At 36.8% G+C, this 23451-nt stretch overlaps 12 protein-coding genes across 12 annotated transcripts; 9 read left to right on the top strand and 3 right to left on the bottom strand.

The window, feature by feature from the left end:
* Window positions 1-3: 3 nt before the first annotated feature.
* Window positions 4-975, top strand: NSP1 (FG-nucleoporin; the record flags this gene model as incomplete). Its single annotated transcript, XM_015612431.1, has 1 exon — window positions 4-975. A coding segment is annotated over one exon (972 nt), but the record flags the coding sequence as incomplete, so codon positions are not given.
* A 212-nt stretch (window positions 976-1187) lies between these two features.
* AC631_03601 (uncharacterized protein) lies at window positions 1188-2018 on the top strand (the record flags this gene model as incomplete). The annotated part of the gene is made up of 1 exon (XM_015612430.1): window positions 1188-2018. The coding sequence occupies one exon, from the start codon at window positions 1188-1190 to the stop codon at window positions 2016-2018; it is 831 nt and encodes a 276-aa protein (XP_015466767.1).
* A 176-nt stretch (window positions 2019-2194) lies between these two features.
* HEM2 (porphobilinogen synthase) lies at window positions 2195-3220 on the top strand (the record flags this gene model as incomplete). Its single annotated transcript, XM_015612429.1, has 1 exon — window positions 2195-3220. One exon carries the CDS (start codon window positions 2195-2197, stop codon window positions 3218-3220), a length of 1026 nt encoding a protein of 341 aa, XP_015466766.1.
* A 91-nt stretch (window positions 3221-3311) lies between these two features.
* On the bottom strand, window positions 3312-3956 carry VPS20 (ESCRT-III subunit protein; the record flags this gene model as incomplete). Its single annotated transcript, XM_015612428.1, has 1 exon — window positions 3312-3956. One exon carries the CDS (start codon window positions 3954-3956, stop codon window positions 3312-3314), a length of 645 nt encoding a protein of 214 aa, XP_015466765.1.
* A 617-nt stretch (window positions 3957-4573) lies between these two features.
* CDC20 (ubiquitin-protein transferase activating protein) lies at window positions 4574-6400 on the top strand (the record flags this gene model as incomplete). The annotated part of the gene is made up of 1 exon (XM_015612427.1): window positions 4574-6400. One exon carries the CDS (start codon window positions 4574-4576, stop codon window positions 6398-6400), a length of 1827 nt encoding a protein of 608 aa, XP_015466764.1.
* A 355-nt stretch (window positions 6401-6755) lies between these two features.
* On the top strand, window positions 6756-7919 carry HOG1 (mitogen-activated protein kinase; the record flags this gene model as incomplete). The annotated part of the gene is made up of 1 exon (XM_015612426.1): window positions 6756-7919. One exon carries the CDS (start codon window positions 6756-6758, stop codon window positions 7917-7919), a length of 1164 nt encoding a protein of 387 aa, XP_015466763.1.
* Window positions 7920-8155: 236 nt separating this feature from the next.
* On the top strand, window positions 8156-10132 carry AC631_03596 (uncharacterized protein; the record flags this gene model as incomplete). The annotated part of the gene is made up of 1 exon (XM_015612425.1): window positions 8156-10132. The coding sequence occupies one exon, from the start codon at window positions 8156-8158 to the stop codon at window positions 10130-10132; it is 1977 nt and encodes a 658-aa protein (XP_015466762.1).
* A 200-nt stretch (window positions 10133-10332) lies between these two features.
* On the top strand, window positions 10333-12582 carry AC631_03595 (AMP deaminase; the record flags this gene model as incomplete). The annotated part of the gene is made up of 1 exon (XM_015612424.1): window positions 10333-12582. The coding sequence occupies one exon, from the start codon at window positions 10333-10335 to the stop codon at window positions 12580-12582; it is 2250 nt and encodes a 749-aa protein (XP_015466761.1).
* Window positions 12583-12729: 147 nt separating this feature from the next.
* Window positions 12730-14481, top strand: THI20 (trifunctional hydroxymethylpyrimidine kinase/phosphomethylpyrimidine kinase/thiaminase; the record flags this gene model as incomplete). The annotated part of the gene is made up of 1 exon (XM_015612423.1): window positions 12730-14481. One exon carries the CDS (start codon window positions 12730-12732, stop codon window positions 14479-14481), a length of 1752 nt encoding a protein of 583 aa, XP_015466760.1.
* A 291-nt stretch (window positions 14482-14772) lies between these two features.
* On the top strand, window positions 14773-19047 carry PAN1 (Pan1p; the record flags this gene model as incomplete). Its single annotated transcript, XM_015612422.1, has 1 exon — window positions 14773-19047. The coding sequence occupies one exon, from the start codon at window positions 14773-14775 to the stop codon at window positions 19045-19047; it is 4275 nt and encodes a 1424-aa protein (XP_015466759.1).
* A 185-nt stretch (window positions 19048-19232) lies between these two features.
* HSP78 (chaperone ATPase) lies at window positions 19233-21401 on the bottom strand (the record flags this gene model as incomplete). Its single annotated transcript, XM_015612421.1, has 1 exon — window positions 19233-21401. One exon carries the CDS (start codon window positions 21399-21401, stop codon window positions 19233-19235), a length of 2169 nt encoding a protein of 722 aa, XP_015466758.1.
* A 392-nt stretch (window positions 21402-21793) lies between these two features.
* Window positions 21794-23380, bottom strand: DFG16 (Dfg16p; the record flags this gene model as incomplete). Its single annotated transcript, XM_015612420.1, has 1 exon — window positions 21794-23380. One exon carries the CDS (start codon window positions 23378-23380, stop codon window positions 21794-21796), a length of 1587 nt encoding a protein of 528 aa, XP_015466757.1.
* Between the last annotated feature and the right edge of the window lie 71 nt (window positions 23381-23451).

Here is a 23451-nt window from a genome sequence, read left to right as displayed (position 1 = left end):
AAGAAGGATGACGAAAAGAAGGACGACAAACCTGCTTCAGGATTTTCGTTTGGTGCTAAAAAAGATGAAGATAAAAAGGATGATAAATCTTCTTCAGGATTCTCGTTTGGTGCGAAGAAAGACGAAGAAAAGAAGGATGATAAGCCAGCTTCAGGATTTTCGTTTGGTGCTAAAAAGGATGAAGAGAAAAAGGACGATAAGTCACTCGCTACCACTACAACCTCAACTACTAAACAAGAACCAAACTTAAAGCCTACTAAGATTGAACCACAAGCAGTATCTATCGATAATAAGACCATGGATGATTTAATAATTAAATGGTCTAAACAACTTTCCACAACATCAAATATTTTTGAATCATATACCTCTAAAGTAAAGCAATGGGATCAGCATTTAGTTAAGAGTGGGGATGAAATATCCAAGTTGCATCAGGACACTTTGGAAGCTGAATCTTTACAAAATAAAATCGACCAGCATTTGCTATTTGTTGAAAACCAGCAAGATGAATTGGATCAAATATTAGACAATTACGAAGCACAAGCTGATATTTTGTTGAATAATATTGAGTTAAACAATGCAACTAACGATAGCTTTAACAGCGGCTTATCGAATTTCTCAAATGGCGGTTCCAATGGTGGCTTAAGTGTTACCGATAAATTGCGTGAAAAGGCGTATCATAATGCAGAATTATTAGACGAAAGATTGGATAACATGGGTGATAACTTGACAACCTTAATCAATGAAATTAACTCAGTGAGTGATGTTTTCAACAAAAACCTATTGAATGACATATCGAATATGAGCGATCCGAATAATGAAACCAAGCAATTTAAGCAATCTCAAGAAAACCCTGTTGAGGAGATAGTCAAATTATTGAATTTGCATTTAGAAAATTTGAAGTATATTGAAAAATCTGAAGCTACATTAAAAGAAGAATTATCTAAGATTAATCGTACTAAGAAGATCCAATTCTAATCCCTAATGAGGAACAATTTATATAGGTTATATATCTCTCTTAATATATTGTAATTATATTAATAGTTGGGACTATGGTATATTATTGTCACATGTAAATTGCGGTATTGTTCTGGGTGATTCAAGAACTCCATACCAAACTTATTCATGGCAGGATCTTCATTGCTTATTCAGAGAAGCATTACAAAGGAGATATTAAGACAGAGATTATAATGGGTGCTCCTTCAGTATTTGATGTTATCAAGCTTTTATTTAATCCAGATGTGTCAAAAAAGCTTATTTTGCAAATAGCTTATCAGCAATTGAGTGCAATTGGATTAGCAAAGATATTATCGGCTGTTCTCGGGTCTGCTATCGTTGGTGTTTCATCAATTATCAAGATCCCACAAATAAAGAAGATTATTAACCCAAAGTTGTTGACTCAAAAGGTATCTGTAGCTCGTGGTTTATCGTTAGAAGGAATTAGTTTAGAAACCTTGGTTTATTTAGTTCACGTTCTTTACAATCGTCAGAATAATAACAAATTTGTAAACTATGGTGAAACATTCTTACTAGGGATTCAAAATGTTGCTATTATCTTATTAATTGAATACTACAATCTTAGAGCCAAATTAGCAAAGAGGGATACATTGTCTGAAAAGAAGCAAATTGAAACGGCCTTGAAAGAACTTGCGACTCCAATCTCCATCATGGTTGGTATTGTTATATTCTTAACAAAGATTGCGGAACCTACCCTTGTCGAAGCATTACAAGTGTTGAACATTCCTCTTTCAATCATCTCTAAGTTGCCCCAGATTAAGCAAAATTATGATTTAAAGTCAACTAGCCATTTATCTGAAATAACGGTTGGTGCTAATGTGCTTGGGTCATTGATAAGAGTTTTCACTACTATCCAAAGCTTTAACAAGTTAGGTAGAGACTACGTTTTACTTGCTGGATATGCTTCTTCCTTTATTGTTAATTCATTTGTAGCAGGGCAATGCTATTATTATAAAAAGTGCTACAAGAGGGATGAAAATGCCGATAGTAAGAAGCTTCAGTAAACTTACACAACCCCTATATAACTATTTGTCTCCGATTATACGTATTTGATTTCTGTCACTTCTATCCTCGTACATTACAAATCGACCTCGATCTCGATTTCGCCTGACGTGAAAATGCTCACTGAAAAATGGAAAGAGCATTTTAACAAGAATATACCAGGTTAAATCATCACAACATGGTACATAAGGCAGAGTTTTTACCATCAGAAGGTACCCCTATCTCTTCAGTATTACAAGGGGGTTATAACCACCCGTTATCAAGAGAATGGCAGCATGAGCGTCAACTTACTAAGAACATGTTTATTTTTCCATTATTTGTCTCTGATAGTGCTGACGAAGCTACTGCAATCGACGCATTACCTAATATCAAGAGATACGGTATCAATAAGTTGATTCCATATGTGCGTACTCTTGTTGAAAAAGGTCTTAGAGCTGTCATATTATTTGGTGTTCCATTAGCAGATGGCGTAAAGGATAATTTAGGAACAGCAGCTGACGATCCTGAAGGACCAGTGATATTGGCTATTCGTAAATTAAGAGAGAACTTCCCAGATTTGTTTATTATGTGTGATGTTTGCTTATGTGAATATACTAGTCATGGCCATTGCGGTATTTTGTACGAGGATGGATCTATTAATCGTGAAGAATCTGTTCGTAGAATTGGTGCGGTTGCAGTCAATTATGCCAAAGCTGGGGCAAATTCTGTAGCACCATCTGATATGGTTGATGGGAGAGTTAAATACATCAAATCTGGTTTGATCAAAGCTGGTTTGGCCCATAAATGTTTGGTCATGTCATACTCAGCTAAGTTTAGCGGGAATTTATATGGCCCATTTAGAGATGCAGCCGGTAGTTGCCCTAGTCATGGGGATAGAAAGGCATATCAGTTACCATCTGGAGGTTCAGGTTTAGCTCGTCGTGCTTTGGAAAGAGACATGGAAGAAGGTGCTGATGCTGTCATTGTAAAGCCATCCACTTTCTACTTGGATATTGTTAGTGAAGCGGCAAAAATCTGTAAGAACTACCCTCTTTGTGCTTACCAAGTCAGCGGAGAGTATGCTATGTTACATGCTGCAGCTGAAAAGGGTGTTTTTGATTTAAAGAGTATTGCATTCGAGAGTCATCACGGATTTTTACGTGCTGGAGCAAGACTTATCATCAGTTACTTCACTCCAGAATTCTTGGACTGGCTTGATGCTTAATTATGCAGCAAAGTTTTAACGATTTACGATGTTCTTTTCAAATTAACGTACTATTTGATCCTTCTATATAAATAATAATGTACATCCATGATCATGCAGCTATTGGCTCGTTTGGCTCAGATTTGACTGGCTTTTCCCCTTCCTCTTCTCCGGAGATCTTCGATTCTGGTTTAGTATTAGGCACGGCAGGCATGTCAATATCTTGCAGGGCACCAGTTTCGACCTTATTAGTACCGTTGACTTCCGCCTCTAAATTAGCTAGCTCCTCGTCCACTTCATGCTCTTCACCATTGCTCAAACCCGAACCCATCCCGAGCATATCCAGTACTTCGTCCACCTTCAATCTCTCTTCTTCTAGGTCATCCAATACCTTGTCTATCTTGTCTACGCTCATTTCCGAGTTCAAGGTCTTTAGTACCTCATTCCCCTGTGCTAACCCATACATCACATCCTTCTCAATCAACTTGAATTCGATAGTACCGATTAGCGTTTCCAAGTTATCGAGCTGCTCGTATGTTTTCGTTATCGTGGTCTGCTGCTGTTTCTTTGATCTTAAGTAAACCTTCGCCCTCGCAGTATCTTTCTTAACTATAGCTTCCTTAGCCAATTTGTTCTGCCGCTCTATTATAGTATTCAACTTCCGTTGATATTGCTTCAATTTGTCTCGTTGTTGCTTCAACTGGAAAATCGCTCTATCTTGCAGAGTGATTTTTGGCGTTGATGTTTGCTGTCCCATTTAATAGTTGTCGAGTATTATAATATCCACTATCCTTTAAACTATTCCACTCACTGTTATACTATCTAGATGTGTAATATATCGTATAGTATCGTTACCTTATTCATCTTGATCTTATCGAACTGGCTTATATTGAGAGTGTCATGTGACATGTCGCAAAATATTAAATTTACGACAAATATTACATAAGAAAATGACATATTCATTTGTGTTCCTAATTAGGAATATTTGTAAATAGAATGTACAATGGCTTATACAATCGATGGGATAATAGTAATATCGAATACAGTAATTTTAGTGGATTTTATTTAATGAAATAAGGCAATTTAGTAAAGACGGATTAAATTAAATCGAAAGAACGATCTTCAGGAAAATTAAGAAGAAATCGAAAGCCGAAGCAGATTCAACAAAAGCTTAATTGTCTACTTATCCTAAATATTTCATTCCAAACTTAGTATTCTTATAGAAGTAATAGATGCATCACACTTGTTGGTAAATATATTCACGAGAGACATTAAGTTAAGACGATAAAGCCAAACTAACTAAAAGAAAAAAAAAGGAGAAAAGGAAGTCAGCATTCATAGAAACATTTGTCATTTTATATTTTGCATCCTAACATGTCTCATTCGTTATTCTTTGATTCACCATCGAATAGCTCTCCCATCAAGAGTGTGCCTCCACTAAATTCAGAGAAAGAAGTTGGTTCCAAAAAGCGAAGCTATGGTACATCTCCGAGTGGTGATAGTGCGGTAAACTCGTCACCGAATAAGAGGGTGTACTTACAGCATATGAGTCCTAATGTGAGTAGGAAAACGATCCAGTTCAACCATATCCCACCTACTCCTGTAGGAGAACTAAACAAAAGTGGGTTAGAGACTCCATGGGATGCCAAGCTCATTCCAAGACCTAAACTCAAAGCACCTATTTCCAATCCAAGATCGAAATCATCGTTGGTATTATCACGCAGCTCGCATTCACCTAAACATAAATTGCGTCGTACCAATTCATTAATATCTACAGGAGGCTCCTCCAGCTCATCTGATAATCAACAACAGTCGTCTACTACATCATCAGATAGGTTTATTCCTTCACGCCATAACTCCACTTGCGGAAAATTACAAACTGACACCACAAACCCCCATCCTAATGCATCACCAGAAACCCATATTAAAGCTCAAACATCAAAAATATACCAACATCATGTAGCTGAAGCATGTGGCCTAGAAGTGAATTCTAGAATTTTGCAGTTTCAGCCATTACCACCAGAAAGAAAAAAGCCAGTTAACTTATTTAGCCATATTTCAACTGCCAACTCGTCATCGAAGTTAGTATTGAATAGCTTTATGAATAAGTCATTGCGACCAGCAGCGGCCTCAGCGCGGGCTAAAAAGATTCCAACAGCTCCTGAAAGAGTGCTCGATGCTCCGGGGTTGCTTGATGACTTTTACTTGAATTTGTTAGCATGGTCTCTGACAAATTTATTGGCCATTGGTTTAGAAGATGCAGTATATGTTTGGAATGCCTCCACAGGCTCAGTTGGGCTACTTTGTGAATTACCAAACAAGACTATAGTCACCTCTTTAAGATGGTCGGATGATGGTTCATACATCTCGATAGGAAAAGATGACGGTCTTGTTGAAATTTGGGATATCGAAACCAACTCAAAACTCAGAACCTTAAATTGTGATAACCATCAAACAAGGATTGCATCCCAAGCTTGGTACCAGCATATTCTCACAAGCGGATCCAGAATGGGTAATATATACCATTCGGATGTAAGAGTTGCCGACCACGTCGTGAACAAGCTTAAAGATTCACACCTGGCCGAAGTATGTGGAATTGAATACAAGGCCGATGGCCAGCAGTTTTGTTCCGGTGGAAACGACAACTTAGTATGCATTTGGGACATACGCCAATGTCATAACAATACTTCCTCCCAACCTCTTTTCTCTAAACTGAGCCATAGGGCAGCTGTAAAGGCATTGCTGTGGTGCCCTTTCCAACTGTCCCTCTTAGCCACTGGTGGCGGATCCTCGGACAAGACTATCAACTTCTGGAACACAACGACTGGTGCCCGTGTGAACACCATCGAGACAGGTTCCCAGATATCTTCCTTGAATTGGGGTTATGCATCGGGAACAGGCATGGAGATTGTGGCCACTCATGGCTTCCCTACAAACAATATCTCTTTGTTCAACTATCCTACTTTACAGAAAACTGGAGAAATAATGGGTGCCCACGATTCGAGAATCCTAAGTGGATGCTTAAGTCCCGATTCCTTAACTCTAGCGACCGTTGCAGGTGATGAAAACCTTAAGTTCTGGTCATTATTTGATTTATACAAATCCAATAGAAGAGACTACGAAAGAATCGATGCAGACGACGAACAAAGTGGTTTAAATCATTCTACGAAGCGAATGACAAAAATGATGAACATTCGATAATTCTCTTTCAATCGGCATTATGCCAGTCATATGTAATCATATATTTTTAGCGTCTAATACATTCATTTATTTTGCCATAACGAGATGGTTGATTTGGAACCTTTTCCATCGGTCGTGCGGGGGTAGACAAAAATCTTTTATTGTACTATAAGCAATTTGATAGAGTGTTTAACATCAGGGAAGAAACAACAATTTAATCTATTTTCATACAGTTCGCTTTATATAATTGGAAGGTAATTGATAGTAACATACTAATCGAAATACGCATTCCACTTTTAGTCAACAATTAAAATCTTGAAATACGAACTCATTAGTGGGGATTTGAAGGACTAATTATAAATAAATAAGGAATAAAATGGTATCGGACGGCGAGTTTACCAGGACCCAGATCTTTGGAACAGTATTTGAAATAACAAACAGATACACTGATTTAAACCCAGTTGGTATGGGAGCTTTCGGGCTTGTCTGTTCGGCTATAGATAAATTGACCGGGCAAAATGTTGCTGTGAAGAAGATCATGAAGCCGTTCCTGACATCGGTATTGGCTAAACGTACATATAGAGAATTAAAGTTGTTAAAACATTTAAGACACGAGAATCTTATTACTTTGGATGATATTTTTTTGTCGCCATTAGAAGATATTTATTTTGTTACCGAATTACAGGGAACGGACTTGCATCGATTATTGACCTCGAGACCATTAGAAAAGCAGTTCATTCAGTATTTCACTTACCAGATATTAAGAGGGCTTAAGTATGTGCATTCAGCTGGGGTCATTCACCGTGATTTAAAGCCATCGAATATTTTGATCAATGAAAATTGTGATTTGAAAATTTGTGACTTTGGTTTGGCAAGAATCCAGGATCCTCAGATGACTGGTTATGTCTCCACCAGATATTACAGAGCACCAGAAATTATGTTGACTTGGCAAAAGTACGATACAGAGGTTGATTTATGGTCTGTAGGATGTATTTTATCAGAAATGATAGAAGGCAAACCATTATTCCCAGGTAAAGACCATGTTCACCAATTCTCAATTATTACAGAATTATTGGGTTCCCCACCGCCTGATGTTATTGAAACTATATGCTCCGAAAACACTTTAAGGTTTGTCCAATCATTACCTCATAGAGATCCTATTCCTTTCAGTGAAAGGTTTGCTCAATGCACTCATGTTGAACCAGAAGCAATCGATTTATTAGCTAAAATGTTGGTCTTTGATCCGAAAAAGAGAATCAGTGCATTGGATGCTTTATCCCATCCTTACATGGAACCTTATCACGATCCAACTGATGAACCTGTTTGTGAAGTTAAGTTCGACTGGAGTTTTAATGATGCTGATTTACCTGTTGACACTTGGAGAGTAATGATGTACAGTGAAATTTTAGACTTTCATCAAATTATTGGTGCTGGAGCAAACGGAACAACTCAAGAGCAGATGGCTCAAATTCAACAAGAAGGTATTCAAGCTCCTAGCAGCCAATATCAACAAACTAACCAAGAACAGAAAGTTGAATGAATTATTTATGGCTTCTTAATAATTTAAAATTTACTTCTATATGAGTATATAATCCTTTTGTCGCCACTGAATCAAGCATTCAATCTGAACCACTGCTGGAAGTGTTCTATTTAAATTACAATATATAAAAAATTGAATTCTTCTCCATGTAAATATTAACAGCGCGGATTTCTAGAAACCAGAAATTTAGATACGCCAATCTTAATACGATAGTTGATACCATCATTAGATCAATTATGCCTCAGTTTGATTTGAGACATGATCTGAAACAATATTCCGAGTTCGTAAAACCTCGTTTCATTAAAAAGATTAATAATCAGTTATCGATTTCGTTAAGTTATTTGGAAAAATCTAATAGTGAAACAGAGTGCTTATTAAGTTTTCATAATACTCTGAATAATGCTATACTTATAAATCCTCATACTGATGACCACGAAAAGAAAATTGATGAGAGAAAGGGATGGTTTAATAACATATTTGGATCTAATGAAAGTGAATCTCCTGATCGAGTTGAAGTAGACAAAGAGAATCCAAGTTCAGAAATCAAGATTTTCCTAGGGTATATTCAATTATTTGGATACGTTCTACTTAATTACAACTTCAGACTTGAAGAATCATCCAATCCTATTGATAGCTACTCGGATAGGTCTTCTTGGTGGGTGAACAAAGAATATGCATCTCATTATCAGGATAACGAGAACACAGCTGACGAGGATGAAATTCAATCTAATTTAACTAGAGTTCCATTCATTAAACGAAATTTAAAGGACAGAATGGTGATAGGTGGTAGGTTAGGTGGAGTCAATGATTTGATTATCAATGAATCTCAGAACAATTCCAGTATTTTAAGTAAACACGATCCTAAAACAATCGATGAAAACAATAGATATCTTTTACAGGATCTTTTATTTCCATTTGGTTCAGTTAACGTACCAGAGACAATTGATGATAATCATGAACACAACCACCAAAATGCCAAGGGCGTATTATCGCTAAAGGAGTTGACTGATTCTATAATCCCGTTTTATTCAACGTCTCAATTTCTATTATTTTCAGATTTGAATCTAGCATCTCGATGCACGAAAACATTTCATATTAAATTTCCAAAAATTAAAGGATTGTCTCCCTCCTATAATACTCGAATGACTAGGCCTGTGTGTGATCAAGGCTGGGTTAGTATAAAGTATCTGTTAATAGTCGGATTGCTGCAGATGTCAAAGCAGCACCATAAAATGAAGTCATGCAATGTTTATTTTCCTTTAGAAGTAGAAGAAGGAAGACAAGGTACACATGAAAGATGGTTGCAACAGGATTTCTTGAAAGAAACAAAGATCGACCACAATTGGAATGTAATAATATGTGATGATACCAGCGAATGCGCTGATCCAGCCAACTCTGTATCCGAAGATTTGAAGGAAGGAAGACATACATTACTTCATGATCTATCGACCTTAATTGATTCTGATTTATATAATATGCCAAAGATATCTACGAGTGAAAGAAAGAAGAGTATTCCAAACATGCATGATACAACGGAAGAGATTGAGCCAGGTTTAATACCACAGCTACCACATCACTTGAAGACGCAATATCAAATCAGAGTTAATGATCATGATCTCTGTCTTCTCAGTATTTCAAAGCCTTACTTTCATATTGGAGAAGATATCTACTTTGTGATAGACATAAACCCAGATGGCATTAGCAAAACGAGAATAGCAGGTTTAATCGTTCATCTAGAAACTCATGAATCTTTTCACACTGAGTCAGATGAAGGAAAAATAACTGATTACAAGAACATATATAAAGTCAGCTCCAGTATTAAATATAATTTATTTGCATCGGCTATTGTGAATTCTAAATCTGCTGGTAATGAATCAGAACCATCTATAGTCCATGGTATGATTAATTTACCCAAGTTTTTAACTCAACAATTCCAGAGCTCAAAGTTGATGGACGTAAAGCATTACCTTGTATTCAAGTTCAATTTAAATGATTTTGAAGAAAACCCGGAGAATACACTTGACCAATCTTCTGAAAACCTATCTATTGCCCAGGAAGAACTGGATGAAGATACAGTTAGACAACCACTACAAACCGAAAGCGGAAATAGGACCACAAAGCAAGATGAACATCTTGATATCTTCCAAGATTATAAGTTTGATAATTATGGAGGTGAACTTAGATTTAGATTGCCAATAACGGTGTTGCCTTAAAATTAGACAATAATCAAAGATATATACACATTTGTACTATTATTTAATATATAGTCTATCTATGATCTTTTTTAGGCAATTTAGATTAAAACCTGTTTCGGAGTTGTCCAAAATCAGCCTTACTCATCGCGCATCGGAGGAGCTAAAGGATAAATGTTACTTATATTCTAAAGAAAGAAATAATAATTTCATTAAGCAGAATGGGTTTGAGTGGAAAGAATCAGAGCGAAGCAAATGCAAAATATTCAACTAAAGATGGTGATTTAAGTTCATTTCATCAACTTTCGCTTGATGATGAAGGTGAGGAATTCCATAATTCCACTCATTTCTCAACAACGGAAGAGAGATTCATTAAAGATCATGATTTGAAAGTAAAAGCATTTGAAGCTTTGCATAATGGTAATGGTAACGGGAATGGACAAGCAACTAATAGTGCACCACATTCAAATACTATTAAGAGAAGACAGTCCTTTATTGATTTACCTCTTAACCATTCAGCTAGCAAATACCCTTATCATCCATTAGGGTCCAACTCCCAGAATACTGATTTAAAATCAAATACTTTACCAGAGGAACATCCATCAGAAGAGTTAATTGAAGTATATCAAGACGTCAAAACATGTCTTGATCTCAGACACAAATATCTCAAAATCTCAATTCAAGATGATGAGATGAAAAACCCGAAAAACAATGATAGTTGGACTATTTATCCCCCTGCTCCAAAGCCTACTTATAAGTCCAGAAACAAGTACAATCAAATCCCTCATGGAGGAAACGAAGAAGAAGAATTTGACTTCAATAAATGTATTATCCCAGAAGGAAGCAACGAGTTTTATTTCAAGCAAGACGAAGAAGGTGTATTTCAAGTATACAAGAGTGACTGCGATGAGAAGATTGTTGAAATTCCTACATTGCAAAACTATTACTCTGATTTGAATGAAATCACAAAGATTTCTTCAGATGGGCCAGCAAAATCCTTTGCTTTCAAAAGGTTGCAGTACTTGGAAGCTAAGTGGAATATGTATTACCTTCTTAATGATTTTGAAGAAAACAAGCGTTCCAAACGTAACCCACACCGTGATTTCTATAATGTTCGTAAAGTTGATACTCACATTCATCATTCCGCATGTATGAATCAAAAGCACTTGTTAAGATTTATCAAGTACAAATTGAAGACTCAGCCAAATGAACAAGTCATTTTTAGAGATGGTAGAATTTTGACTTTGGCCCAAGTATTCGAATCTTTAAAACTAAGTGCCTATGATTTATCTATCGATACTTTAGATATGCATGCTCATACTGATACATTCCATAGATTCGATAAGTTCAACTTAAAGTATAATCCTATAGGGGAATCGAGATTAAGAGAAATTTTTTTGAAAACTGACAACTTCATCAATGGTAAGTATTTAGCTGAGTTGACAAAACAGGTAATGGATGATTTAGAAAGTTCGAAGTACCAAATGAACGAATTGAGAATTTCAATTTATGGAAGATCTATCCATGAATGGGATAAGTTGGCAAGCTGGATTGTTGATAACAAATTATTTAGTCATAACGTCCGTTGGTTGATTCAAGTCCCAAGATTGTATGATTTATATAAGAAAAATGGAAATGTTACTACGTTCCACGATATTCTAGTTAATTTATTTAAACCACTATTTGAGGTATCCATAGATCCTAAGAGTCATCCAAAATTGCATATTTTCTTACAAAGAGTCGTTGGTTTTGATTCGGTTGATGATGAATCTAAGCTGGAGAAATCAATTCAATCCAGAAACTACCCTGTCGCAAACAAATGGGATTTACCATTTAATCCACCATACTCTTACTACTTATATTATCTTTATGCCAATATTACCTCGTTAAATCAATTGAGATTAAAGAATGGACACAATACTTTCTTATTGAGACCACATTGTGGTGAAGCAGGAGATCCTGAGCATTTAATCAGTGCATTTTTAACATCACATTCAATCTCCCATGGTATCTTGTTGAGAAAAATTCCATTCATCCAGTACTTATATTATTTAGACCAAATTGGTTTAGCTATGTCGCCATTATCAAACAATGCCCTATTCTTAACCTATGATAAGAATCCATTCTACAGCTTTTTCCAGAAGGGTATGAATGTTTCTTTATCGACTGATGACCCATTACAATTTTCATACACCAAAGAACCATTGATAGAAGAATACTCTGTTGCAGCCCAAATATACAAACTATCAGGGGTGGACATGTGTGAATTAGCATGTAACTCAGTTAAGCAATCAGGATGGGAAATTGCAATCAAGAAGCATTGGCTTGGGAAAAAGTTTATTGTAGGAGGTATTGATGGTAATGATATTGAAAAAACAAATGTGCCAGATATTAGAGTTGGCTATAGGGAAGAAACATTGAAGAGTGAGTTGGATTTAATAGATTACTATACTAGACTTAACAAAACTTGAATATTTTTATAAATGTATGATGAACTATTATAAGCGCATTAATTGTAGAATTCTATGCGATTAAAAGTCTCCGAATGCGAAAAGTTTGAATACTTACAACTGTGCAACTCAAATGTAGAACAAGACTAGGATGTACATTATTCCATTATGACAAAGGCAAAGATGGTCCATTACACAACAGTGAAGCTTGAAAGTCCTATTGCCGAAAAAAGAGACAACTTCCCTGCTGTTTTAACCATCGCAGGCTCAGATAGTTCAGGAGGTGCCGGTATTGAAGCTGATTTGAAGACATTCAGTGCACATCAAGTATATGGTTTGACATGTATAACAGCATTAACAGGTCAAAATACGCAATCTGTTAAGTCATTCGAACCAACACCAGAGTACCTTTTAAAAGACATATTAAAGCTCAATTTCGAAGACTTTTTGGAGGGATATGAGAACTCAGAAGATGCTCCATTGAAGGCAATTAAAACTGGTATGTTGACTAAGACAACAATTGACGTATTAAAAGATCATCTAGATTACCTCAGAGAAAGAAATATTAAGATTATTGTAGATCCGGTTATGATAAGTACGTCGGGATCTCAATTATTTGATGCTGATGGTATGAGAGATTGTGTTAACACATTGATAAAGCAAGCATATATCGTGACGCCAAATTTTCTAGAAGCAAAGAGCTTGTTTGAAATTGCAACTGGGAAGAAAGCAGACATTGAAATTCAAGGTTTAAATGATTATATTAATTTGGTAAAAGAGTTGCAGAAGGTGCTAGGTTGTGAGAATATTTTAGTGAAGGGTGGGCACATACCATGGAATCGTCTACAAAATAGACCTTATGAAGGAAACTTTGATGATAATAGTAACCAAGTTTGTATTATCGATATCTTATACGAGTCAAAGACCGATTCAGTTAAGGTGTATGAATCTGAATTCTTGAAAACAAAAGATACGCATGGGACTGGCTGCACTCTACTGTCCGCAATAGCTGCCAACATTGCGAAAGGGTATTCACTTCAAGAGGCGTTGCCATTATCAATTCATTATGTCCAGAAAAGTATGGTAAGCTTGAAGAAGAAATTAGGTCATGGAAATGGCCCATTGTGCCATACAGTTGTTCCAGAAACAAAGCCTAGTCTTGTATGTAAGCAAGACGAATTGGATATCTCTCATTACTTATTGGATAGTTACGATTCTTTCTTGGATTATCTTAAGACACATCCTAAGGTTAGCAATAACTGGAAAATGTACATACACCACCCATTTGTGAGTCAACTTGCCCAAAATAAATTAGAATTTAACAAGTTTCTTTATTATTTGAAGCAGGATTACTACTATTTGATAAATTATGCGCAAATTCATGGGTTGGCTGCTTCCGTTTCGGATGATTACAATCAGATTCATACGCAATCAGTCATAATGGATGAAATCGTAAAAGAAATTGAACGTCACAGAGAAAAATTGATGAAAAATTATAACATTCATTACGATAGAGATTTTGAGTCAGACACTGAATTGTCTCCTGGTAAAGCATGTGAAGCATACTGCAATTATCTCTTAGAAATAGGCAAAAAGGAAGATTTCTTAGGGATTCGAGTCGCTTTGGCCCCTTGTTTACATGGTTACGCTGAAGCTGGAGACTTTGGCTTGAAAATAAGACAAGATCACGATAAATCTTTGGGTGTTCTTGAATCCGAAGACCACGCCAAAGTATACGATTCCTGGTTGGCAGACTATACATCTGACTGGTACCGCGAGGCATACGAAAGGGGAAAAAGTTCTTTGCAGTCTTTACTCGAGCATTATCCTCTTTCACAAGGACGGTTAGATGAACTTGTTGACATTTTCAATAAAGTGACGCTTTTAGAAATTGATTTCTGGGATGAGGTTCTTCCATAAAGAAATTTTTTGCTTGATATAACCGTTGAAAGTTTACTCACATTTACATAGACTTCTAATTTACAAGATATTTGACTTAAGATTACGTAGTTGTATTTATTGTATGTTCTATAGTACAAGAAGGTTCCTCTCTAAAAGAGCTGCAACTCATATAAACTGTAAAATTTGAAAATTGCATGTTAGTGTCGAACGAGATATTCACTCGGGATCAAAGACACATAATCTATTAACATATATCAATTTCCTAAGCATTGTAAGCAATTTATATTAAATTAATCAATTATTTGGCTGATGTATAATCCATATCAACAACAGCAAACTGGTTATAATCCTCAGCAACAACAAACGGGGTTTGCTGGAGGGTTTAATCAGCAGCAGCAATATGTCCAGCCTCAGCAAACAGGGTATTATAATCCGAATCAACCTCCTTCAATGCAAAACCAAGCAACCGGGTTTTATCAACCTCAACAGCAGGCAACGTTTAATGCGCCGTCATTTCAAAGCCAGCCTACTGGGTTTGCACAACAACCGCTGATTCAACCACAACAGACTGGCTATATTCAAACACAACCTACTGGATTTCAACAGCCAGGAACGAATTCAGCGCCCACCGTGACTGAAAATAGTGAATTAAAGATCCCTAGTATGAGATTATCGTTCATTACTGCGTCAGATCAAAATAAATTCGAACATTTATTTAGAACCGCAGTGCCAAAAGGAGAACAAGCTATTAGCGGTGATTCGGCACGAGACATTTTATTGAGGTCAGGCTTGCAGCCTATAACCTTAGCTGAAATTTGGTCATTGGCAGACACCAATAAGTCGGGTTCTTTGTTGTTTCCTGAGTTTGCGTTAGCTTTGCATTTATGTAACTTGTCATTAAAGGGGGACCCATTACCTACGTTGTTACCAGAAAAATGGCTGAACGAAGTGAAGAGTTTTGTTGATGCTATTAGTTTTAGTGTACCAGAGAATCCATCAAATATCTTGTCGAATACACCATTTGCTAGCTTTGGTGCAAATAGCAATACGACCAATGACGATTGGATGGCGCCACAAGCCACCGGATACAATAACTCTGGTGCAGTTCCTTCTACATCGTTCCAAGCTCAGCCAACTGGATTTGGTGCGCCGCAAGAAATGGTGGCCCAAAGAACTGGTAATTTTCCAATCCAACCTCAAGCAACTGGGTTTGGAAGTAATAATGCCAATTCTTTATTACCCCAAAGAACAGGAGGTGGTACTTTAATTCCATTGCAGCCCCAACAAACGTCTGGTTTAATTCCTGCTCAAAAGACAGGACCATTGCAATCTCAAACTACAGGATTCCAATCTCAAATGAATTCTCAGCAAACAGGTCCTAGTGTCTTGCAGCCTCAATTAACAGGATTTACACAAAGAATGAATAACGGACCTTTACAGGCACAGACTACTGGTTTTCAACAACAAAGTACCGGCTTCCAACCACAAACTACTGGCTTCCAACCACAAACTACTGGCTTCCAACCTCAACAGACTGGTCTTTTACAATCCCAACCAACCGGTAAACCGGGTCAGTGGGGGTTTGTTTCTACGCCGACTGGAGGAATACCAGGATTGAATGCTATGGAGCAGCACTTTTTGCCATCCTCTCAACTACCAACTAACAACTTACAAAATGCTATGGGTGGTTCGTTGAAGACAAATGTGACCTGGTCGATCACAAAACAAGAGAAGCAAATTTATGATGGTGTTTTTTCTGCATGGGATAGTAGAAACAAGGGATTCATTGACGGAGAAGTTGCAATCAATATATTCGGAAAGTCTGGATTAGCCAGGCCGGATTTGGAGTCTATTTGGAACCTTGCAGATACTAACAATAGAGGAAAATTGAATAAGGATGAATTTGCAGTTGCTATGCATCTTGTTTATAGAAGATTAAACGGGTTTGATTTACCATTGAGATTACCTCCAGAATTGGTTCCTCCCTCAACTAAATATATCCAAGATTCTATGGATACCTTGAAAAACTCTTTGAAAAGTGGTTCTGCGAAGTCCTCACCTCCCGTGAAACCAGGCAAGACAGACGGAAAAAGATATAAGAACGATGATTCTAATTTTGGGTATGTTTCTAATGTTCGTCACAGAAGAAAAAATACCTCTAATAATGATCCATCAAATGGTGATGAAAAGTCTTCTAATAACAGCGACTTAACCATAGCCGACTTGAAAAAGCTAGTTCGTGAAAAGAAAATCTTGTTAGATGCAGTAGATGCAGAAGATCAAGATTCTGCTATAACAAGTAGACAGTTGGAATCAAGAAACTACCAAGAAATCGATTCATTGAAGCAACAAATAAGAACAATTCAATCTCAATTAAATAACAAGGTTTCTTCCGGTGGATCAATCAGCGAAAGAAAGCAATTATTGGATAAATTAAATTACTTAACCCGTGATAAAGTTCCAGGTTTAATTTCCAAAATTCACCAAGTTAACAGAGATATAGCTCTGAGTAAAGTTGAGCTCTTTAAATTGAAGTTATCAAAAGAAAACCCAGATTGGCAACCGGAGAATGAAGAGGCGGGAATAGTCGGTACTGGTATCAATGGTGAAGTTACCGATGCAGACAAACAAAAGTTTAAATCCAAACAATTATTAAAGCAGAGAATGGCTGCATTGACTGGCAAGTCATACGAGAGTGGTAATGAGCTAGATGTTAAATTGCAGCAGGAAATCAAGAAAACTCAATCCGAAGGAGAAAATCAATCTGGAATGATAAACGACATTGAAGCTAGTATTAAAGAATTAGAAGATGGATGTGCTACTAATTTACAGATTACTAATAAAGAAGAAGTAGACACAGATAAATGGGAAAACGGAAACAATTTGAATGCGGAGGTTGCAAAATTCATAAGAGAATTGAATTCTTCTAAGCCAAACCAACAATCAGCTCCCCAAGTAACTTCTTCTGTAGGACAAAGACAACAATCATCTAAGAATGCTGAGGCAAGTATTGTTTCACCTCAGTCAACGGGTGCAAGTGATAGTTCTACAGCTAGTCACGAATATAGAACACCTGAAGAGAGATCTGCATATATCAAAGCACAAGCTGAGAAAAGAATGAATGAGCGTTTAGCTAAGTTAGGTCTTACGAGACACAAGACATCGAACTCTAGCTATACAGCTGAACCACAAACACAAAGCAAAACGGTACCTCTGAATGCTAGTTCTGAACCTCTTAAAGCTCCAGAAAGAGTGGTTGAACCGCAACCACAACAACAGCAACAGGAAACGCGACAAGAAACCAAATCGCAAGATGGAATTATTAGTGGACAAAGCGATTCCTCAAAACAAGTGAATCAAGTACCTAACCAAACAATGGGAAATGAATCTGATGATGATAATGAGGAATATGAAGCCTTAATGAAACAGAAAGAAGAAATGGAAGCTCGTGAACGTGAACGTAAGTTAAAGAAGAAGCAGGAAAAAGAAGCTAGGTTAGAGAAACTAAAGAGAGAAATGGAAGAATTGAAGAAAAAAGAAGAAGCTGGATATTCTAGTGATGAAGAACCAATAACTGAAGTTAAATCGTATGGCCCAAATGGATCTATTTCCAAGAGTTCTACTAATGACATAGCTTCAAACCCTGTTATAGAGCAAAAGACAAATGAAGAACAAGCTCCTGCTCCTGCTGTACAATCAGAAAACTTCGTTCCAAAGACTCATGATAATAACCCGTTTGCAAAACTTCAAAATAATAATATTCCGGGAAGTAGCAACGAGTCTAAGGATAACCTTTTCTTTAAACCAGAGAAAGAAGTTACGATAGATCCAAAGAAAGCAGCTGCTCAAAGAGCCTCGCAAAGAGGTTTGGGCGACTCTAATGATTGGAGTGATGAAGAAGAAAATTCAAGTGAAGATGAAGGGCCCAATAGAGCGGGCGCTGCTCAATTAGCAAGCTTATTATTTGGGGGTATGTCTCAACCAGTACCAAAATCAAGTACAGCTACCCCTAATCAAGAATTTCATGATGCTGAAGACATTCCTCACTTCGATTCACAAGAATCCAAAGTTAATATCAATGAAGAGAATGCTGATAATTCTGCCAATATTATTCAGAATAACCCAGACCAAGTTAACGCAACACCTGAGCCACATGTAAGGTCAGACAATGTTGAAGAACCAATTTCTGAGAATAACTTTACTCCAACACTGCCGCCACCTCCTGGAGCAGCACCCCCTTTACCTAATGCATTGGCACCACCACCACCACCACCTCCTCCTCCTCCACCAGCTATGGAGGCGCCACCTATGCCAAGCTCTTCAGCTCCACCACCACCACCTCCTCCTCCAGGTGCAGCACCTCCTTTACCTTCTCTGTACGCACCACCACCTCCTCCTCCAGGTGCACCACCATTGCCAGGCAGTTCGTCTACTTCTTCAGGTCCCAAGCAAGCAGCTCCATTAGGGGGTAATGCTGATATTGGGGCTTTACTAGGACAAATAAAAACTGGAACAAGCTTAAAAAGGGTAGATGAAAATGAAAAGCGCATAGCAGACGGATCTGTTGTTGGTAGAGTATTATGAGGCCATTTTTTAGTTTCAGCTTTATTTTCAGCTTTTTATATTTGAACGTTTTTTTAGTTACATTTTGTTAGAATTATATCATTACACTTTTTAGATTTTCAAACAATGTAAATTACATAGTTTCATCTCATCATTGTCGTTCATTAAGTACTGCCATATATATCTATTTACAAAATTCAATTAATTCAGGAATTTTCCTCGTGGTTTGGCTTAACATAGATCTCACCATCTTTTAACTCAACAAATATCGTCTCACCTTCCCTGATTTGACCTTTTATCATCAATTTGGAAAGAGGGTTCAAGACCTTTTTCTGTAAAACTCTATTCAAAGGTCTGGCACCATATACTGGATCATAACCTAATTCGCAGAGTTTCTCCTTAGATTCGCCAGATAAAGACAAGTTGATTCTTCTATTGGCTAATCTTTCGTCAATTTCTTTCAAACGGATGGTCAAGATATTTTTCAAAGATTGCCTAGATAATCTGTTAAAAATTAAAACATCATCAAGACGATTCAAAAATTCAGGAGGATAATACTGCTTTAGCATTTCACTAACTTGTGTCTTTGTATTTTCACTGATATGACCATCATCACTTGTATCCTTATCCGCTAGCAATATCTCCTGACCAATATTTGAAGTCATTACTATTATGGTATTACGGAAATCAATATGTTTACCATGTGAATCAGTTAAGGAACCCTCATCAAGGACTTGTAATAATAATTTTGATACATCACTGTGTGCCTTCTCAAACTCATCAAACAATACAACTGAATATGGCTTCCTCCTAACCGCTTCAGTTAATTCACCACTTTCTTCATAGCCAACATACCCAGGGGGTGACCCGATTAATCTAGAAACTGTGTGCTTCTCTTGAAATTCTGACATATCAAACCTAATAACTGAAGATTTATCATTAAATAAAAACTCCGCTAATGATTTCGTTAGTTCTGTTTTACCTGTACCAGTAGGTCCCAAGAATATAAATGAAGCAATAGGTCTCTTGTCACTTGTTAAACCCGCCCTCTGCAATCTTACAGCATCAGCAACCGCATTTATTGCTTCATCTTGACCAATGACTTTACTTTTTAATGTAGCTTCCATATCCAATAATTTATCCTTCTCACCTTTCATTAAATTACTTAATGGAATACCTGTCATTTTTGAAATCACATTTGCGATGTCATCAGAGGTAACTGAATCATGTAACAACGTAGATTCTCCAACAGATTTTTCATTCTCGGTCAATTCTTTCAACTGTTCCTCTAGTTTAGGAATTGTCGCGTACTGTAATTCAGAAGCCTTACCATAATTGCCTTCTCTTTGGCACTGTTCTAAATCAAATTTGGCTTGTTCTAAATCAGATTTTGCGTTCTTAACATCATCTATCAGCTTTTTTTCCGATTCCCATTTCTCAGTAAACTCAGTTAATTCAGCCCTTTTGACACTCAATTCTTCTTCCAATTTAGTTTTGCGGTCTAGCGATAACTGATCATTTTCTTTTCTCAAAGACTCCAATTCTATCTGAATAGTCATAATTTGACGGTCCAATTGAGCAATTGCATCCGGTTTGGATTCATGTTGCAATCTCAAAGTAGAACATGCTTCATCAACTAAATCAATAGCCTTATCTGGCAAGAAACGATCAGTTATATAACGACTAGAATAGAGTGCTGAAGTCACTAAGGCCCCATCAGTAATACGAACACCATGATGTACTTCATAACGTTCTTTCAAACCACGTAAAATAGAAATCGTGTCTTGTACTGTTGGTTCGTTAACGGTAACAGCCGAAAATCTTCTTGCAAGAGCAGCATCCTTCTCAACATACTTGCGGTATTCCTCAATAGTTGTGGCACCACAAAGGGAAAGCTTTCCCCTTGCTAATGCTGGTTTCAATAAATTTGAAGCATCAATTGAACCTTCGGCCTTACCCAATCCCATTAAAATATGTAATTCATCAATGAATAAAATGACTTTTCCGTTTTTTTCTTCAACTTCTTTTAATATCTGCTTTAACTTACCTTCGAAATCACCCCTATATTTAGCACCTGCTATTATACCCGACAAGTCTAATGTGATTATCTGCTTGTCTTTCATACTGTCAGGAACTTCATTCTTCAATATTCTCTGTGCCAAACCTTCCATTACCGCAGTTTTACCTGTTCCAGCATTACCGATTAATACAGGATTGTTCTTTGTTCTTCTTGATAAAATTTGTATCGTACGACGTATTTCTTCGTCACGACCAATCACTGGATCTAGTTTACCATCTTTAGCTAATTGAGTCAAATCAGTACCGTATTTCTCTAATGCCGGTCTATTATCTTGTCCTTCTTTATCCATAGACATCTGAAGTTTTCTAACACCACTTGAATGAAAATACTTAACATGGTTCAACCCACAAGGGCTATATTTGATTCTCTGAAGTCCATTCTCAATACTAAAACTCAGTTTCAGTTGTACAGCTGGTACATGAATTTTCCTAGTATTAACCGAACTCAATGCATTAATATTCCGAGATGCTCGAGAAATAGTTCTACTCGTAACATTCTGAAGACTTTTAGTACGTAACATGGTAGCTATTCTATTTACAGGTACAATCTTTGAATTGCTACTTACTAAGAAATTGTATCTTTTATAAACCTACTTATATCTTTATCGGTCATGTCCTCGAATATTCGAGAATACTCTGGAACCGTTTATATACAGGAAGATATATTGAAGTAGACTTTATCATTAATTTACTTTTCATCAGGCCAATAATCATCATGACTGAAGCCAGGGAGTGGTACGAAGGAGGGTGGACCATTTTCAGAATGATAGAGTCGTTGATCCGTATTCGAAGCTGTAGCATTATGCTCGTCATCTGAGAATTGGTAATCATCAATATATTCATCTTCATAGCTACCAGAGCTTGGGTTTGAGTGAATATCGATGATATCTCTGTCTTGTTCAGAAATAATGTTATTTTGCTCATCATTATGCATATAGTTTATATTGTCAGTGTTTGTGCCTTGACCATGCGGCATTTCAGCGTCCACACCATCCAAATTCTGGGACAGTAAAAGACCAGATTCGGGTCCTGGGGGCGATTCCATGGTGTCTTTATTGTGCGCTTCTTCTTCATATGCCATATGGTCGAAATCTTTGTTCCGGAATATTTTTCTCGTTAAAAAATCTATTAGCTGTCTAATTTTGTCAGGTTTTTCGGGCAGTTCATGGTTGCCGTACAGGTTGAAACTTATCACATCGTTCAAACTTATTCTTCTTCCAAGCATGCCCATTATCTCATATCTCTTCTCCAAAAATTCAATACCGTATATCCATTCCCATATTGCAGTTAGCATACCAATTTCTATCAAGGAAGATATTAAAGATAACCACGACTTCACTTGCCAATCATTCAAAAATAAGCTTATTAAAAGAACATTGATCACGATATGTATCACAAATAGTGATAGAGAGGAAACCGCTAATGGGAAAAGCTTTTTTGAGTAGCATATCTTTCTAGGATTCTTGATCACCGTAGTGTAGTAAAGGATCGAGGCCCCCAACCATATTATTATCAGAAGCTTCAATATAGAAAGTACAAAACTCCATCTCTGATAAGGGGAGTCCAATCCGCTATTGAAAATCAATTCGTGAGTATTGTACTTTGCCTGATATATTGAATGCACCACCGTGTAAACCACGATTAATATTAGATTCACGAATATACTATACCATTTAAATTTCAACTTGGATACATGCGCAACAATTTGTAGCCACGCCAAAGAAGTGAATAATTGGGAAAACACCAGCATAACTCTATATGAACAACTCACATATACCAGACTATGAAGTTTTATTAAATTCAACGAATCCTCGTAGTATTGCGATTTACTCGCATCAGTAATATTACTCAAAATTACCGTGGCCAAAATAGAATAAAACACGGTAGCAAGCTGCGTGAGCCATGACTTTCTCTTATGTTTTGGAGATAAGTACATCAATAATGTTAGCATCCAGCATGCAACACATGTCCCACTAATAGTGAATAACAATGCGACAAATGAATCACCGTTGTCTGTCTTGTCATATGTATGATAATGATTACCATATTCCAACTTAGTGAGATTAGATGAATGCAAATTCTTAAGTAATGATATTTCCTTCAAGTCTGCAATACTGCAGTTAGTTAAGTAATATGCTGGAAGAAAAGAATCAGTGTAATTTTGGGACCACGATAGATTATAAAAATCTTGAAAAACTATAGCTCCCGAGGTTAATGCATATATAGAGCAATTTTCAGATATCGACTCCTTAAATTGGCTTATATCTATCGACATTATTTATCATGGCTGTCTCTTAATAACTTAGTTGTACCTTAGATTAAAAGTATATATAAACTGACGCTCGA

Source organism: Debaryomyces fabryi (genome assembly GCF_001447935.2).
Source record: "Debaryomyces fabryi strain CBS 789 chromosome Unknown contig00079, whole genome shotgun sequence".
Taxonomy (NCBI): Eukaryota; Fungi; Ascomycota; class Pichiomycetes; order Serinales; family Debaryomycetaceae; genus Debaryomyces; species Debaryomyces fabryi.
This window is presented reverse-complemented; position numbering and strand designations above follow the sequence as displayed.